At 39.0% G+C, this 17,195-nt stretch overlaps 1 protein-coding gene across 6 annotated transcripts in view; it reads right to left on the bottom strand.

Moving 5' to 3' along the window:
- The window catches only part of CRY1 (cryptochrome circadian regulator 1), a 38,895-nt gene that overhangs the window by 15,647 nt on the left and 6,053 nt on the right, over window positions 1–17,195 (bottom strand). For all 6 annotated transcript variants that reach the window (XM_061445060.1, XM_061445063.1, XM_061445062.1 and 3 more), the window contains exon 2: window positions 16–124. In XM_061445060.1, the coding sequence (XP_061301044.1) occupies window positions 16–124 (109 nt within the window). The remainder of the gene's footprint in view (window positions 1–15; window positions 125–17,195) is intronic.

The following is a 17,195-nucleotide window of genomic DNA, read 5'->3' as shown; positions in this document are numbered from 1 at the left end:
CAAGGTGGCATTTACCTTGAAAAGTCTGGGGAAAACATCTGCTGGCTGTCCACGAATAACAAATAAACGTGAGTTCAGTTTCCGTAGATTGGCATCAAGATCCTCAAGACACTGAAGCAGGAATCTGCAAGGAATAGTGAAGAAGCATTTATTTTCTGACACAAACCAGACAATCTTACAATAGAAAAAGGAACAAAGAGGAGCAACTCAACAAAGAGTATGAAACCATCAGTGTTTGGTACGTATTTCAGTGAAGCATGCATGTTCACATCATAATCACACTTAGCTTACAGTAGTTCAATGCCATATAATTATTCAACAACACAATTTGGAAAACCAAACTGTCATTTAAGTTTTCAGCTTAACACTATTCAACTCTGGAATGGACTAAAACATATTGTGCTGGTTTTGGCGAGGACAGAGTTCATTTTCTTCACAGCAGGTGGTAGAGGACTATGGTTTGGATTTGTGTTGGAAACAGTGTTGATAATACAGAAGTGGTTTAGTTACCACTGAGCAATGCCTACACAGATAAAGGTACTTCCTGCTCCTCACCCACCCCCCCCCACCCCCCCACCAGTGAGCAGGCTGGAGGTGCTCAAGAATTTGGGAAGGGACACAGAGGGAACAGCTGACCCAACTGACCCAAGGGATATTCCATGCCATATGGCACTGTGCTCAGCATATAAAGCTGGCAGAAGAATAAGGAAAGGGATGTTTGGAGTGATGGCATTTGTCTTCCCAAGTAACTGTTCCATGTGACAGAGCACTGCTTTCCTGGAGATGGCTGAACACCTGCCTATCAATGGGAAGTCATGAATGAATTCCTTATTTTGCTTTGCTTCAGTACATGTAGCTTTTGCTTTATGTATTAAGCTGCCTTTAACTCAATACACAAGTTTTCTTGCTTTTATCCTCAGATTTTTTCCCATCCTGCCACTGGGGAAGCGAGCGAACAGCTGTGTAGTGCTTAGTTGCCAGCTGGGGTTAAACCACAATGCATACTCAAGTCTTAACTAAAACTAGAAGTATCTTGTCACTCTAAAGCACACCACAGGGAAAAAAAAAACAAAAACAAAACAAACACTACCACCAAACACAAACAGAAACCAATCAGCTCTTGGCATACTGCTACTAAACGTCCTCTGGTATGCTGTTTTTAGTAACATAAATTATCACTTTGGCCTTCATTTATAAAAATAGCCCTCTATAGAACAAACAGTTTCATGCATCTTGGCTGTAACTTCACCCGAATTATTTAATGAGCAAAGCAGCAAATAAGGGGGGGGGGAAGGGGGGAGGAAGGAAGATGAGGTCCTGCAAATCTGAAAGTGTTCAAGAGAAACAGGTATTTGCACAAAGGATGTTGAGGCAGGTTCACAAGTGCGAAGATTTATTAGTGGGTACAGTAACTAAAAATAATTACAATGGTAAAAGTTGTTCAGGGAAGAAATGAAAGCAAGAGGAAGGAGAGGAGAAATGAAAACTTTACCTTGAGGCCAGTCAGAGAGAGAGATGCTAGGGGTCCCCAGATGAGTGCCCTGACCTGGACTCCTCTCCAGTGTAACAAGTGGCTCCTCCACAATATTTTTCCTCATAGCAATAATAATCTTTTTCACCAGGAGCTGCTCAAACCCTGTCAGCTATTCCAACTTAAAATGCTGCAGGCACTCACCAAAGTTCATGCTGCTCATCAGGGCAGCCACTGAGTCAGAGCCCGCCAGTCACTAACCTCTGTGCACGCACATTATTGGATTCCCCTGCCATAAACCAAAAGCTACACCCAAAGGGAGAGGGCAAAGAAAGAGGAGATTCCCACACTGCAGGCCATTATTCCTGAGAGCGCCTGCTGTAACAACACTGTGTGCAGATGCCAGGCCACAAGGATAACATCACAGGAGCAACTGCCCAAGAACAACGCTGGGAGGGCAGTGCCATAAGGCCCTGAAGACACTGCACTTACAGCCTGGGTGGAACAGTAGGGAGCTACCAGTGAAGGGCAGGCTGCACCACTGCCAGTGCCCACAGCATTGCAAAGACAAAGGCACGGACCAAACAGGTTTCCTGGTATCAGGAGATCATGCAACACCTTGGTTTTGAAGAGTAAATCCTAAAAAATAGCCAGTTACAATGAAAATGCTGTACCTTCTAAGAGGAATACAGCACACATGACTGTTGTAAACCTATTAACGTATGTGTGGCTGACTTGATCTGAGAGGGTAACTGCAGGCAAGTCGGAGAGGAAGTCAGAGTACAAGAATACAACACAGCTTCTTGGTTGGCAACTATGCTCATATGTTTTATAACCATAACAAACCAAAACCACCTAATCCTCTCACTTGGCTAAATTAAGTTTTGTTTTAAAAAAACTCCAGGGCAGTGAGACCATGAAGCATGAAAAGTAAAAAACTTCTGCATACTCATTTAATTAGAAACCGCACAGGAGTAATTTTAAGAATCAGATGAGAATTGCATATGCTTCTATCAGAGGGAACTTAGGCCCCATGTTCCCAGGTCAAAGTCAGCTCCAGTTGGACTCTGAAAAGTACAGCTTCATTTTATCTTTCATTTTTCAAGAAGCATATACATTCACAGACTTCACAAATTGTTACGATGAAAACTGCAATAGTGTCCCGGATACCTTTGGAACAGTCCAGGAGAGGTTGAGGTTTTTTTTCTTAGTTTGTGTAACAGAATATAGGGAAAGAACATGAAGAGAAACTGGTGACAAAAAACACTTATAGCTATTCAAACTAACAGTCTGTCTTTCAGGAAACTTAGGGTTTTTTCCTATTGGCATTTCAGTTTCCTCTATTTTCTCAATTTCTTTTCTTCCTAACCTGACTGACCACAACAGACAACTTCTAGTCTAGACTTGGCACAAAATCCTATTCAAGAAGATTACATGCACTGACCCAGTCTCCAATTCACATCTAAGATCCCTAAACTTGCCCTTAATACTGTTTAATCTCTATTTTGTTGGGTCTCCAAATCCCCTTTATTATCTCTCTTAACTATCGCTTATCACACTCCAGCATTTCAATCTCCATAAAAACTCTTTCATGTACTTAACAAACATAATGGTATAAACTCATAAAATATATGTAGGAATGGAGTAGAAGAGTGGCAAGGGGACACCTGAACAAAAAGAGAACAAATGAAAAACAGCCAAACCATAGATGGTGTCGCAAGACTCGCTGAAAGCACACTGTTATAAAATAAAGAACCTAATTAAACCCTAGTAACCCTATGATATCTATAGTAACACCAATGCAAAAGAATACCACTTCTGACATTCAGAACACACATTCAGTTTACAAGTAGTTACACTGAATACATGCACAGTTTATTAAGCATATCTAAATCCTTCAGTTGGACCAAATGTGTTTTAACAAAATGTGCTTCCAATAATTAATAACCTACTTTGTTTTTGCCAACTCTATTTATGCTATGTCACATCAGAAAGCATTTTCTCATTAAAATGCTAACAGAAGTTGTCTAACAAAAAACCTTTACACAGATTTATAGAATCATACAATAGTTTGGGTTGGAAGGGACCTTTAAAGGTCAACCCCTCCTGCAATGAGCCTTGCTCAATTAAAAATGAACCTTCTTAAATCATTGGGTTTAGATAGAGCCCCTATCAAGAACCCTTAGCAGTTGAATCAACTACTTATCATAACCAAAGTTTTCACCTCTTTTTCTCATGAGCACCTTCAAAACTTGCAAAACATCTTTACTGTGCTTGCTAACTAACATGCTAGGTACTTCCACAGATACAAATTACTCCGAATTTAAGGAAGGAAAATTCTACATTTCAGAACTTCTGCATGCATCCAACATGTTACCACATGCCTGTGTGAATAGGCTCACGTGAAAGGAAATTTTTAATTATTCCAGCTCCCTGGGACAACTCCTAATTCCTGCACTTTCTCCAATTTTGGCACGGTATGGCATTTCAATGCAATGCATTTATCTCCTGTCCTAGTAAATTCATGTCTCATCTATAACAGACACTGGTATGTTGTGGTGGAGTAATAACATATACACAACATGCAAACCCCCACACTTACATAGCATACTTAATAATTCTCAGTATTCAACACATTCTCACAGTGAACTATTACAGGACCTAGAAGAAAAGGGTTTTTAGTTTTCCAACATAATCATTTCGACTGCTAATACTTGTTTGCAAGTGAATCTAGTTCTCAACTAGAGCCATGCTGCAGCACAGAAATATACAGGTGTTTTGCTCAGTGCAAACATTTAGGGATAGTAAGAACAGTACTCTAGCACAGACAAGCCAAAATTATTTGAGCTTTCTTTCTGAAGAGACACACAAGTATGTTCATAAACATGTTCTTTTCATAGTATAACATAAATTCAAGTGTAGTGGTTGACACACTGGAGGGAAGGGATGCCATCCAGAAGGACCCTGACAGGCCTAAGAGGTGCCCCAACGCAAACCTCACTAAGTTCAACAAAGCCAAGTGAGAGGGCCTCCACCTTGTCTCCTGAGTTGAGGCAATCCCAGGCACAGGTTGGGCAGAGAAGTGGTTCAGAGCAGCCCTGCGGAGAAGGGCCTGGGGGTGTTGGTTGATGAGAAAATGAACATGAGCCGGCTCCAGTGTGCTCTCAAGGCCAACCGTATCCTGGGCTGCATCAAAAGGAGCGTGACCAGCAGACCTCTACTCTGCTCTTGTGAGACCTCACCTGGAGTACTGTGTGCAGTTCTGGTGTCCCCAACATAAAAAGGACATGGAACTGTTGGAACAAGCCCAGAGGGGGGCCATGAGGATGGTCAGGGGGCTGGAGAATCACTCCTGTGAAAACATGCTGAGAGAGCTGGGGTGGTTCAGCCTGGAAGAGATTCCAGGGAGACCTCAGAGCAGCCTTTCAGTACCTAAAAGGGGGCCTACAAGAAATCTGGAGAGAGACTTTTTACGAGGGCATGTAGTGACAGGACAAGGTGGAATGGCTTTAAACTGAAAGAGGAGAAAATTAGACTAGGTATTAGGAAAAACTTCCTCACTATGAGGGTGGTGAGGCACTGGCAGAGGTCGCCCAGAGAAGCTGTGGCTGCTCCATACCTGGCAGTGCTCAAGGCTAGGCTGGAAAGGGCTTGGATCAACCTGGTCTAGTGGAAGGTGTCCCTGTCCATGGGAGAGGGCTGGAACTGGGTGAGCTTTAAGGTCCCTTCCAACCCATTCTGGGATTGGTAAATTTGTCTGTAAACTGAAACAAAATATAAAACCTCCACCTCATAAACAGGAATTTTTTCAGTATATGAGCTCTTGAGGCAGTTTCTTCATAGCAGCTATGAAATTAGGAGCTACCAGGCTTGAGTTCTATTATACTTTACACCAAACTGTGGCAATTAGAATCTATTTAAATCTCTCCATAGAGTAACAGGTCATATTTCCAAGTCTGAAATATAAACCAACTTTTCCTTCTCAACCTAAGAGTCAATGGGAAAGCACTTTTTGACTTCGAATGACTATTAAAAACTACATGACATCATTAAAAAAAAGACATAAAAAGGATGAACAGATATTTTTATCAGATTAGAGCATCAGCCCAGGTTTCTGCATATGGTCTGCAACTTCCCTTGGACAAACCAAAGGAAGGAAAAGTTCACCATTAATGTCACAGTAGCAAACTGCCACAAGCACATGCCTGACTGAGATGATGGCAGGAGACAGAAAAGACTTACTTACTGTAAGTCTAAGTGAAGATGCCAATGCAAAGCACACCTGTGCTTAAGCAACATTCTTAGAAGGCATAGCACACATTTTGCTCGGGATCATCCAATTATGACATTAAGAATTTTCTTGATAGCTTCTGAAGTCCACATTCTTTAAAAGATATGAATATAAAATCTTGGCTGTTTACTCCAAGAAACCCTAGAATCCTCCCTGCTGCCAATCATGCAAAGTCTGCCTTTGGTCCAAAATCTAAACTAAACGTTCTGCCCCCCTGCACTTTAAAAGTGACTGCCAAAAAATGGTTTGCATAATACAGATAACAATTTTAGCTAACATGCATCTGAAATAAACCGATACCATCAAGGCAGAAATTCAAGAAGTTAAATAACTAATTGTTAACACAGTTAACCATTAACAAAGTGAACAAAAGTAAGCACTACAACATGCAGCCTTCCTGGCTCTGCACTATTAACGTGATTAAAGACTTTCTCCAGGGAGTAAGTCAGGAGCAGTTTATGAAATATGCAGCACTTTTATTTAGGAGGAGACCTGCAAGAAGGATACTTACAGACACACTGTTCAAGGGTACCATTAAGTCTAGTTTGGGGTTACTTTTAGGAGTAATAAACACCCAGAAACTGCAATCACACACAACCATCCTTCTTGTCAGTCTGAAATGAGAATAGTTGCTGGGAATTGAGGGGACTTAAAGTGCAATGCCTTCTCTTTCAGGCATCATTCACATCTGAAAATGGTGGTGCTAAGCCATTAAAGAATCAAGAAACTTCAGTTCCATGCTTTTTCCTGAACCGATCCAGATTCTGAACTTAACCATTAGGCAAGGTAGGAGTGTTAAGACTGCATAGCCACTTCCACACAAGAAAAAGGAATCTAAGCTTCCTTATTCTGAGGAGCACATTTAAAATGTTGAGTGAAAAAGAACAGCCCTAAAACTTGTTTCATTCCTATGTTTAATATTTTGACCTATGACTGGTCAACTTCCAGCAATCCATCCAAAACTTCTGTTCAGCCAATCCTTTGAAATACTTTCTATCTACCCACTAGTCCTCAAGCCAAGCCATTGATTACAGTCTCTCCAGGGAAAGAATAGCACTTTCAAACAAGAGACTCGTGTCATCATGGATATCTGATTGCCACCCAGACTTTGTCTATCAGAATTATCTTAAGCGGCCTAACATCTGCTAGTTTTATCTTCCCATTCAATTTTTTTTTCCAACATTGCTATCACATAGTCCTCCATCTTCCACAGTTTAGTAGAGCTGGATTCAATAAAAACAAAGAATATTGTATAACATCAACCACATTGTTTTGTTTGAGTACAGTTTGCAGCATTAGACTCCGATTCTGTTAATAAATTACACAACATTTATTTCTCTTCATGGGAAGGGGGGGCAGTGGGGTGAGAGCTCCTCTCTTTCGTATCAGCTATTTTGCCGTATGTTCTGTTAGGTCATTATGAAAGCCCAGCACCATTTAGGTAAACACATTCCTCATACTAGTTTCTACAGGAATCATTAGGTATAACTCACCTAATACCAAAACAGAGTATGAGATACTAAGAAGTGTCTCAAATTAGATGTACCTATATATATTTAATATTTTACAAGTATATTTTCCTGTTTGATTCCCACCAACCAATGTGTCTTAGTGCGAGCAGTATATGCTTATGAAACTCTAAGAAGATTAAGCTCAGACAGGATTTAAGTGTTATGTACACTGCACCGCATCCTTTGGCAGCAAGCCACAGTAATATTTTCCTATTACCAAATCAAGGTCACAGCGGCATGCCTTACTATATTACATTGTTTCAGCAAATGGCACATACAACTTCCACATCTGAAACAGGTATACAATAATACATTTCATAGAAGTAATATCCTTTAAGCTTATACAAAAGAGCAGGAAAAGTTCCATGTTATTCAACTCCAGATACTTAAGTGAAGTGGCTGTGGGAGCTAACTAATCTCCTGCAGGGTTGCTCTAGTCAGTGGAAAAAAAAAAAACAGCTTCTTTAGAGTGCAATTCAGGACTCCAGCATCTTTCATAACTCAGTAATATCTGATCCACATGCAAAACCAAAACCAAACACAGACCATGAAGTGCATTACTTTGCTTTTTCTCCTCCTAATACTTACTACTGTTATAATCTTCAAGCCAAAGTTTGATGAAGGTGATGGAGGAAGAATGCAAGATACATCCAAGTCTGCAAAAAGCTGAAATATTCATAATTGCTGCAAAAAATCTTCTTAAAACCAAATTTAACTCTTTGAGAAAGGATGAAAGAAGGAGCTGCAAACAACTGAAAGAAAGCGAGTTTAAAATTTAATCTCTCCAAGATGAGCCCTTTTGGGTGAATCTTTTTTGAAGCTAAGTAGTAACGACCATTTCACATATGTAGTGGGACTAGAATACCAACTACAGCAAGCAATATTGCTCCATTAGAACAACAAAATCATTTTAATCTAACCTAGTTTACATCGGACACAAAGCTAGCATCTTCTTAAATATCATTCCTCGTTCATTTCTTTCCAACTGAACTACCTTTTCAAGGTTAGTATTCCTCAAAGGAAGGAAACACACAACATTTTTGTCCTATTCAAAAGACATTCATAACCTCCCAAACAGCAATCTGTATTTGGTTCCTATTTTGTGAGCCATACGTCACAGCAAATAGTGTATTTAGCTTCTGTAAAGATCTGGAACTTAACTTCACATTCAAAGGGCACCTACTATTAATCTAAACTCTTCCCATATAACTAGCAACAAACATCTCAAATTACTTGCTTGTTACAAAGGTCAGCCTTCTGGTGATACTAACAGGCTCACAACTTCCTAAATGTCTACCCCAGGGTCTTCCATTCTTCAATGCATATATTCTGTGTTTATTTTTCTCTAATCCTCTAATTCCAATCTGATATATTAAAGTCCTTACTATTTGACTTCAATTCCTTATGCCTACACTCTTCCCAGGTAGAAACTAGCTGGATGCATAAAGGAAAACCCAAGAGCAAACAAATTTATTTGCAGTAAGGACAGCTGGGAATATAAGACCTAGGAGCAAGTTACAAAACTAAACTGAGAGTACAGACATGCTCATATTTAAATAAATTTAAAACTCCTTATTCTCATGTTCCAAGTTCTCTTATTTAAACAAGCAGCTCATAAAGCTTGCTGTAATTAAACCAGAGCTGGCCTGCTTTATAAAATAGTTCAGCCACTTTATTTTCGGCAATCTGAACTGTCCATAAGAAAGAGCTATGGCTCATTTCAAAAGAGCAAGCTTGATAAGAGCACTATAACAAGATACAGCCTTGCAACCTGATTCTGAAGGACAAATTTTATACTGCCCCTCATTTATTTTAATAAAACCCTTTTACTTTCCTTACATCCAAGTGACTTTTTTAAGGTGGTAATTACTGCTAATGGGATTTTGCACAGTTCCAAGTCTCCCAGAAATGAAACACTGTGTAAAATGAGTATCTTTTTCAGCTACACTGTTAAGAAATTGCAAGTCTTTAAGGTATAATTCCATCATCTCTGGCTTTCCAAACCTGAAAAATCTGTTAAACTAATTGAGAATTAAGGTTAGACCTGAAATCTACTAGCAAGCACAGAAATTGGTAGAAAGTTTGGAAAACAGAAAAAAATTAACTGAAGCTATTCCTGAAAAAACTCTTAGTTAGCAATGACTAGATTTCATCTCTGTGGTGCTCACCTTATGATGGTCAGACAGTCAGCATTATCCTAACTTGCCACTGCTACTCTTACAGTTCAAGGCAGCCAAAGTTTTCTGAACTGGTCTTTCAAAACTGAGATTATTCATTTACATCTGAATGCAAAGTAAACATGGACAAAATGTGTTCAGATTTTTGAGTAATAACCAATTCAAATAATTCAATTATTTGAATAATACAGAAAGAATCAACATTAAAAAAAAAAACAACCACAAAACACGACCAACAACTCAAACACAGCTTTATTAAGCTGCATAAATCCAAAAGAAACTCCCCTTTGCCCCAGACTTTCTCAGCATATGAGTAGACTAACAGAGGTAATGGTATGCTTCATGCTGCAGAGGCTTTCCATCTCAAAGTCTAGAGCTGATGAAAAAGGTACATAGGGCTCAGTAACGTAAGCCCTGGTAAACAGAACTGAAATATAGTTCAAGACGTAATAAATGAAAAAAATACAGATAACCTCTAGATAAGTATGCTATCTTCCTCTGCCTCAACTGCAGCAGTTCACTGCAATACTGAAGGTCAGGGCCAACAGAAAACACCTCACTTGAAGTAAAGTAACTAATCTTGAAAATTTATGTAGTACAGCTCAGTAAAACATTGATAACTAAAAAGTGATATTTAATCTTCTTCCACAGAAGTGACAGCAGTTTAGATAAAGGTTTAATTAATCATAATTAATTAGAACAACTGTACTTTTATATTTTCCTCATTTTCCCTGTCTACCCAGTCCTTTCAGAAGACGCAATTGAACTACCAAAACTTGCTACCTGAACACCAGTCACAGGTGTTTTTATTACTAGGACTGTTGAAAGCATAAAGATAAGACAACTGGAAAGTATCATCACTGTCCTGGGTTCCCAGTGTACACAGGGTCACTTTATTTTTTTCCAGTTTGCTTGTGCCAGGATCAGAATTAATAGCAACACAGAAGATGCAGACAGGAATACTAACAATTTAATGAACAAAGGGAGGGAGGCACCAAGTCCACCTTCCTGAAGGTGGATAAACTTTGTTGGAGACAAGGCAGTTAAAGTAAGACCAGTTGAATATCAAGATAAATTGTTAGCATTTCAGAAGAGAAATACTCCTAAAAAAATTAAAAACAAAACAAAACAAAACCAAGCAACAACCCTCCAAAGCTATTTCTATAGACAAAAATCATAGGGAGACATCTGTAGGCTCTGAACTCTGGAAACTTAATCACCATTGGTAAGTATTACTGCTATGCAGAACCTTCAAGAAGATATGTTCCTCACTAGAGGTCAAAACTGAAGAAAAACAAACTCTATTTGCTTTAATCCCCACATGTCCAACATCAAGGGGCAAAGATCAAGGGGCGAGGAGGAAAGGGGAGAAGAGAAGAATATCTACAAAAAGTCTGAAGCTTGCATTGCTAAATGTCTCATAACCTGATCATTTCCTTATACCATTTGTGAGAAGAGCATTTCAATATGAATCAACAAGAATAGTTTCCTAAAGTAGGTCGTTGCTGCAGCAACCAGGCGGCTGTTTGGACTACTCCCTGCCACAATGACCTACTTTTCCAGTTATATGTAACCGCTGTAGTAGCAGCCGAATTTCTCGTTCCCTTCAGAGCTGCTCCAAGAGGATTCCCGTACCGCAGACGAACTTTATTCCTAACCGGGACAAAGAGAGGCTTCAAGCAAGAAGAAGCAGCACGGTCGGTTCTACTCCTGGGTGTCTTATTTAGAAGCATTGGCTGCTAAAGGTTAAGTGAAACTCAATATGTGCTCAGAGTTCAAAAAGTACCAACCAAGGCAATGTTCAAACCTGAAGGAGCTGGTAAAAAAAAAAAAAAAAAAAGAAGTGGAAGGTGTCAAAATGAATGGCAGCTCACAAACAATGTGTTCCTTGCCACGGTTAGCACAAGCAGGCTCCAGTACTACCATCCAAGCACAAGCTAATGGACATAATCCTTTACTACAGATATAAAATAAACATTACATCTGCATAAAACCCTCATGAATGACAGGTAAAATTAGCGTGGTTTTAAACCCTATTTAACACTGCATGAACTGTGGAGTGGGGACATACAAAGGTCCTACACTAACCCAGGAAGTAACATTGACAATTACTTAGTTTCCTGTTTACTGCTGCTGTTAATGACCATTAACGGAATAACAAAGATCACTAGTGTGACTTTTCATTGAACTATACCTTAACTTCATGAAGAAAAAGATTATGTCTGTAGAAATGACCCTACAAGGCTTCAAACACCAATCACGCTGACTTGGGCATAGGTATTTTTTGATCCTTTTATGTAAACCCCAAGTTCAAAAGCTTGCATTCAAGGTAAAATTTGAGAGGCAAGCACAAGAGACGAACAATTCCAAGCAGAAGACAACTCATTCCGACATTACTGTATAGTACATCTTAAAATTTCAGTTAACAGAAAGATTCTCACAGATATAACTCATACTATGAAAGCAGAAAAACAAAATGCAAACAGCAAAGCTCTCCAAAGCTTAGTTTACCTAAAACTTTTAAGTTCAGCAGGAAAAAATACTGGAATCAATGACAATATGATAGTGCAATTTAAAAAAGTTCCGAAGTTTCCCCCATGCTTCCACCTGAGCACAAATCCTCTATAATGAGACAATTACTCCTGCAAATCTCAGACTCTTCAAAAGGAACAGGAAAAAAATAATTAAAAAAAAAACCAACAAAGTAAAATTTATTTGTACTTTACCATTGCACTTGACAAGCCACAGAGCAGCAAGTGCAGAGGGCAAATTCTGGAAGAAAGATGGACTAGTAGAAGAAAAATCAGAATTGTGAAAAAAAAACAAGGCTGCTGCTGCAAAAGCAACATCTGATCACAAAAGTAACACTTTCCAGTTTGAAAGCATGACCTCCAGTGCCAGAAATGTAAGTTACATTGTGCGCTGTCATGTGGAAGTAGTAAAGAACTGGAGTAAAACTTCCAGTAACACAGCATTGAAGAACTTTCCTTCAGCAAACACAGTGTTTCAGAGTTGGCACTGAAAAAGAGAGGTTGGTGGACCTATATTTGAAAGAATGAAGAAAGCCAAAATCTAAAACACAAAAATAGGAAGATCCACATTATCTCCCATAAACCCATGACATTCTTCATGGTTTAGAACAAAAACACTATCACTCAAAGTACTTCTCACCAGCAAGTTTAGTGGCAACTACCTTACAGAAAGGAAATGTCAGTAAAATGAAAAAACCCTGCTCAGTGAAAACCACCATCACTGTATGATGTTAGTATGATCTCCACACATATCTTCTGAAATTATGAAAGCCTTGTAATAAAAGGGGAAAATACACCTGAAGCTGAACAATCAATATCACAGCAATTTACAACATTATCCTCTGCCTAAAATGACAAAACTACACATCAGAAGATGTTTCCAGGTCATACCAGTTAAACAGCAGGCTGGAGAAAAAGTGAAAAAGTCACTTGTGACAAGTCATTTAAAGAAGCATTCACAGGATTTAGGATATTTGGCATGATAGCAGTAAACAGCAGCTACGCTACCTAAAACACAGATTAAGCACAGCAAATTTGGTATTACCAAGCCTGTTGTGAAAAATAACCCAAAGTCACAGCAATCATCCCTAAGTAATCTAAATAAACCAATTCAAATGACAGCCTTTGTTCGCTCACCATCATTAAGACCTGGATAGTTTCAACTTCTTGAGTTCAGTAATAGCAAGACTTACAAAAGCAAAGAACAAAACCAAAATGCAACCTCCTCCCCAGCCAAAGACCCTTCTGAAACCTTGATGGCAAAACATGCTGTGTAGACTATTTTATTTTAAATGCAAATATCAGTTTCACAGACATAGAGTCATGCCTTTCCCATAACAGGGGAATAAGGGAAACAATAGTAAGCAATCTCTTCTAAAAGCTGCATTGTTCTCTTTTCTACTTTAAGCCCTAGAAAAAAATTAGTTTGCTTACTCTCAAGAATGTGAAGTAAGAACAGGAAAAACAAAATTAAGGAAAAAAATAATCACTTCATGCCTCAGTATTTAGACAGAAAATTTTCAATTCTGAGGAAACTCACAAGAGAACATAGGAAAGAAAAAATTCACTCCATTCTTCAATTAATCCCATGTATTGGGAATCAAATAATGAACTACTTTTAATACCCATTGCTCTGTAAAATGGAGTCTCACAATTCTCCGTATGCTTCTCCAGTACTTCAGAATTGAACAGATTGCAAAACTGAGATCAAGCTTGCCATGGTGTTCCGTATATTTAGTGCATAGCAAAATTGCAACCATGCACATCGTGATCATGCTTTACAAGTTATGCACAAGGCATCAAGTAACAAGCAACCTACATGAAGGAGTTACCTATTCAGTCATGTTTCTGATGAAAGCTGACATCCTATTTCTGTCCTTTTGAGCATTATTTTGCCCCTCTCTCAACTGCAGCACAATTTGCCCTTCACCTACAAGATAAGTAGAATTGACATTGGCGTTACAAAAAGGGAAAAAAAAAGAAAATGCAAGCAGTAAACTACACGTGTTCCTTTCTATAAAAAGTAAAACATTTCCTAGGTCATGGATTCCATGCTTTGGACAGATAACAGAAAAAAACAAGTTTTCCTTACAGGAATTGTTCCTAAGTAACTTACACTGTAGATATTTCACCTCTCACTGAAGAATGAGTAACAACATAATATCCATACTTCACAACTTACCCAATTTGAGCTCAAACAGATTTTTCCCAGTGTTTCTAGTTTTCATTTTGAAAGGATAAGAGTTTGTGTTCCAAAAGCGATCAAACTTACTGTGCAAGAAATTTGCACCCCTTCCTCTCCATGGCAGTGCAAGAGTCACAGACATACTAACAGATGTTAAAAAAGGAACACATACGACTAAACAGGAAAGGAAATGGTTTCCTACAAATGAAGAAGCACTGAGATAAAGTAAGTTTCAAAACCAGGCCCAGAAAGTTTATCTAGTTTAGTTGCAGGAGGAAGCAATGAATTACACAAAAGCTCAGATGCACATGCCATCACATGCCTGTTAACCCAGATATCAGACTTGCAGGGTACATCTTGACCAACATTCAGCTGCAAGAAATCCCTTCTATCTCTGATAACCAGAAAAGGTTCCATCGTATTTCAAGAAGCTTCTTGTATTAGCACTTTTCAAAGAGATTATGAGCAAGAATTATCAAATTTTTATTTCCTACCCAGGTTTACCAATAGAGACTTTCAGACCTTTCAAATACTACTGCAATCAAAAACCGAAAAAAAAAAACAACAACAAACAAAAAAAAGCAAAAAAAAAAAACCAAAAAAATCACAAAGTACAGAACTCAAGAAAAAAGAAATGTGTACCTTAGGAAGCTCTATTCACTGCAGCTCAGGTACTGTCTAAACTAATGCTAACAAAGCTCATGTGTTATTTTTTCACTATCTCTCCACTGGTAATTGGCATGCTCTCAGATTTGTAACTGGTCCAAAAGTATAGATATATATATATATAGACTTTTGACACAGCTGCCTCCATCTACACACCTGAAACAGAACATTACAATATTGACCTGTTTTCCCCAGTTCCTTCCAATCTATCCTTCACCACCACTAAAGCATTTTTCCTGCATAAAGAAACTTTATGCACACAGAACTCCAAAGCAGTGAAAGCAAATGCTTAATGGTGACCTGAAAAACGTATGGAGGTTTTGGGGTTAGAAGAACATTGCAATTACAGTTCACCTGTTGACCCAGATTGCAAAGAACTTGAAAGCCAGAAGTATACAGAAGCATACAAACTAACCGTGCTCCACATTTATGGTTCTGAAAGATTGAAGGAAAATGTATTGCACAAAAATACCATGAATTTCCTGTCCCAGTAATGAAATCCAGCCCTTTCCTAGAGGTTACTCAAGGCACAGTTATTAAACCTGTTAAAATGTGATATGCAAATTGCTAATCCTATAAAACAGAAAGCTGTGTACTCCCACAGTACTTACACAACCGACTCATGCTCAAGCTGACTTCTGCCTTTTTTTAGGTCACTAAGGAAAGGTCACAGAATTCCCTATAGCAAAGAGTTTCTTGCAATATACCAATTAATACATCACAGACTTCAGTGTAACTTCCACACTGGAAAAATGGCTGACTCTGCTGGCAGCCTGACCTTTCTCCTGCCATGGGTTATACAATTACCCTGAAAACCTGCCAGGCTTTGAGAGACTATGGAAAAGAAACACCTTCCTTGAAAAGAAAGGCTTCCATGCTCTAGATAAACTGCCAGAAACCATAAAGTTCAGGTGGTACAATGATAAGCAGACTTTTCTGCAATATTTGAGTAATGAAATTTGTTTTTAAATTAGCTCCCATTGGTAGGATGAAGACATTTTCATAAAATACCTTATTGCATAAAAATGGACAAAAGATGATGATCAGATGGCTGGAGCACCAAACCACCTCTCCTGTGAAGATGGGATGAGAGAGTTCATCTTGTTCAGCCTGGAGAAGAGAAGGCTCAGGGGAGACCTTAGAGCAGCCCTCCAGTACCTAAAGGGGGCCTACAGGAAATCTGGAGAGGTTCTTTTACATGGGCATGTAGGACAAGGGGGAATGGGGAGACTTAGATTAGCTCTTAGGAAGAAGTCCTTCCCTGTGAGGGTGGTGGGGCACTGGCACAGGTTGCCCAGAGAAGTTGTGGCTGCCCCATCCCTGGCAGTGTTCAAGGCTAGGGTGGACAGTGCTGTGAGCAACCTGCTCTAGTGGAAGGGGTTGGAACTGGATGATCTTTAAGGTCCTTTCCAACTCTAACCATTCTATGATAACATATAACTTGCTTTGAAGAACAATGCAGAATTTGTTGACACCGCCACATACTGATCGCTGGGGAAAAACCTGTATTCTTGACTGCCTAAAAAAAAGTTGTTTTAATGTTCACCATAGATGGTGTTTCTTGGGAGTTATCACCTTCTCTTTTTATGACCAGAGGAGGTAACACAACAAGTTGCACACAGATTACCTTCCCCAGCTCAAATAAAGAATAGATTTATTGATGCTTAGGTAGAATAAAAAAAATTAGATTTCTGGGCCCAAGAGAAGGAAGACTGAAATAATCCTGCAGAGTTGCTACAAGACTGCATTTGTTCTTTGATACTCAAAAGTACACACACTATACTTCCGTATCAAGAACACTGTACCCAGATCTTCTCTTGATATCCTCAAACCTGGAAGCCAGTAATGTAAAAACAGGTCTCCGAAACCCTAAAGAAAATCTTATTCTGAGGAATTATAACTCCTTCAAAATCAATCTTGCAGTCAAAAAGCAAATTGCATAAATGATCACTGGTATTTTTCTGGCCTATAACAACTGCTACTTGGAAAAAAAACACGTTGAACACTGTATAAAGCTGGATTTGTAGTACCGCCTGCTCTCTCCAGACCAACCAGTGCAGACTTCTTGTCCAGTTTCATAATTGCTACATTACAGAATCTGGTGATACAAAATCATTCACCAAAATAAGCAAACAAGCATAGTATGATTTCTCAACTGGCAGGGTTATTTCTAACATTCTGAGAGTTTGACAGAAAATAAATCAGGCCTTCCTGCTAACACAGTAAAGCGGCCAATACTTACTTTTAGCAATATAACTTCAAAAGGTGTCAAGAAATGCAAACCATGGAATAAACCAATAATCACCTTCCAAAAAACACCCAGTAGTTACTACACACACAAGCAACACAGGCCACAGCGATAT

Source organism: Pezoporus flaviventris, unplaced genomic scaffold (genome assembly GCF_033815535.1).
Source record: "Pezoporus flaviventris isolate CSIRO_AGI_PZ_B2104156 unplaced genomic scaffold, CSIRO_AGI_Pfla_v1 ptg000002l, whole genome shotgun sequence".
NCBI lineage: Eukaryota > Metazoa > Chordata > Aves > Psittaciformes > Psittacidae > Pezoporus > Pezoporus flaviventris.
The sequence above is the reverse complement of the archived record's forward strand: the minus strand, read 5'-3'. Positions and strand labels throughout refer to the sequence as shown.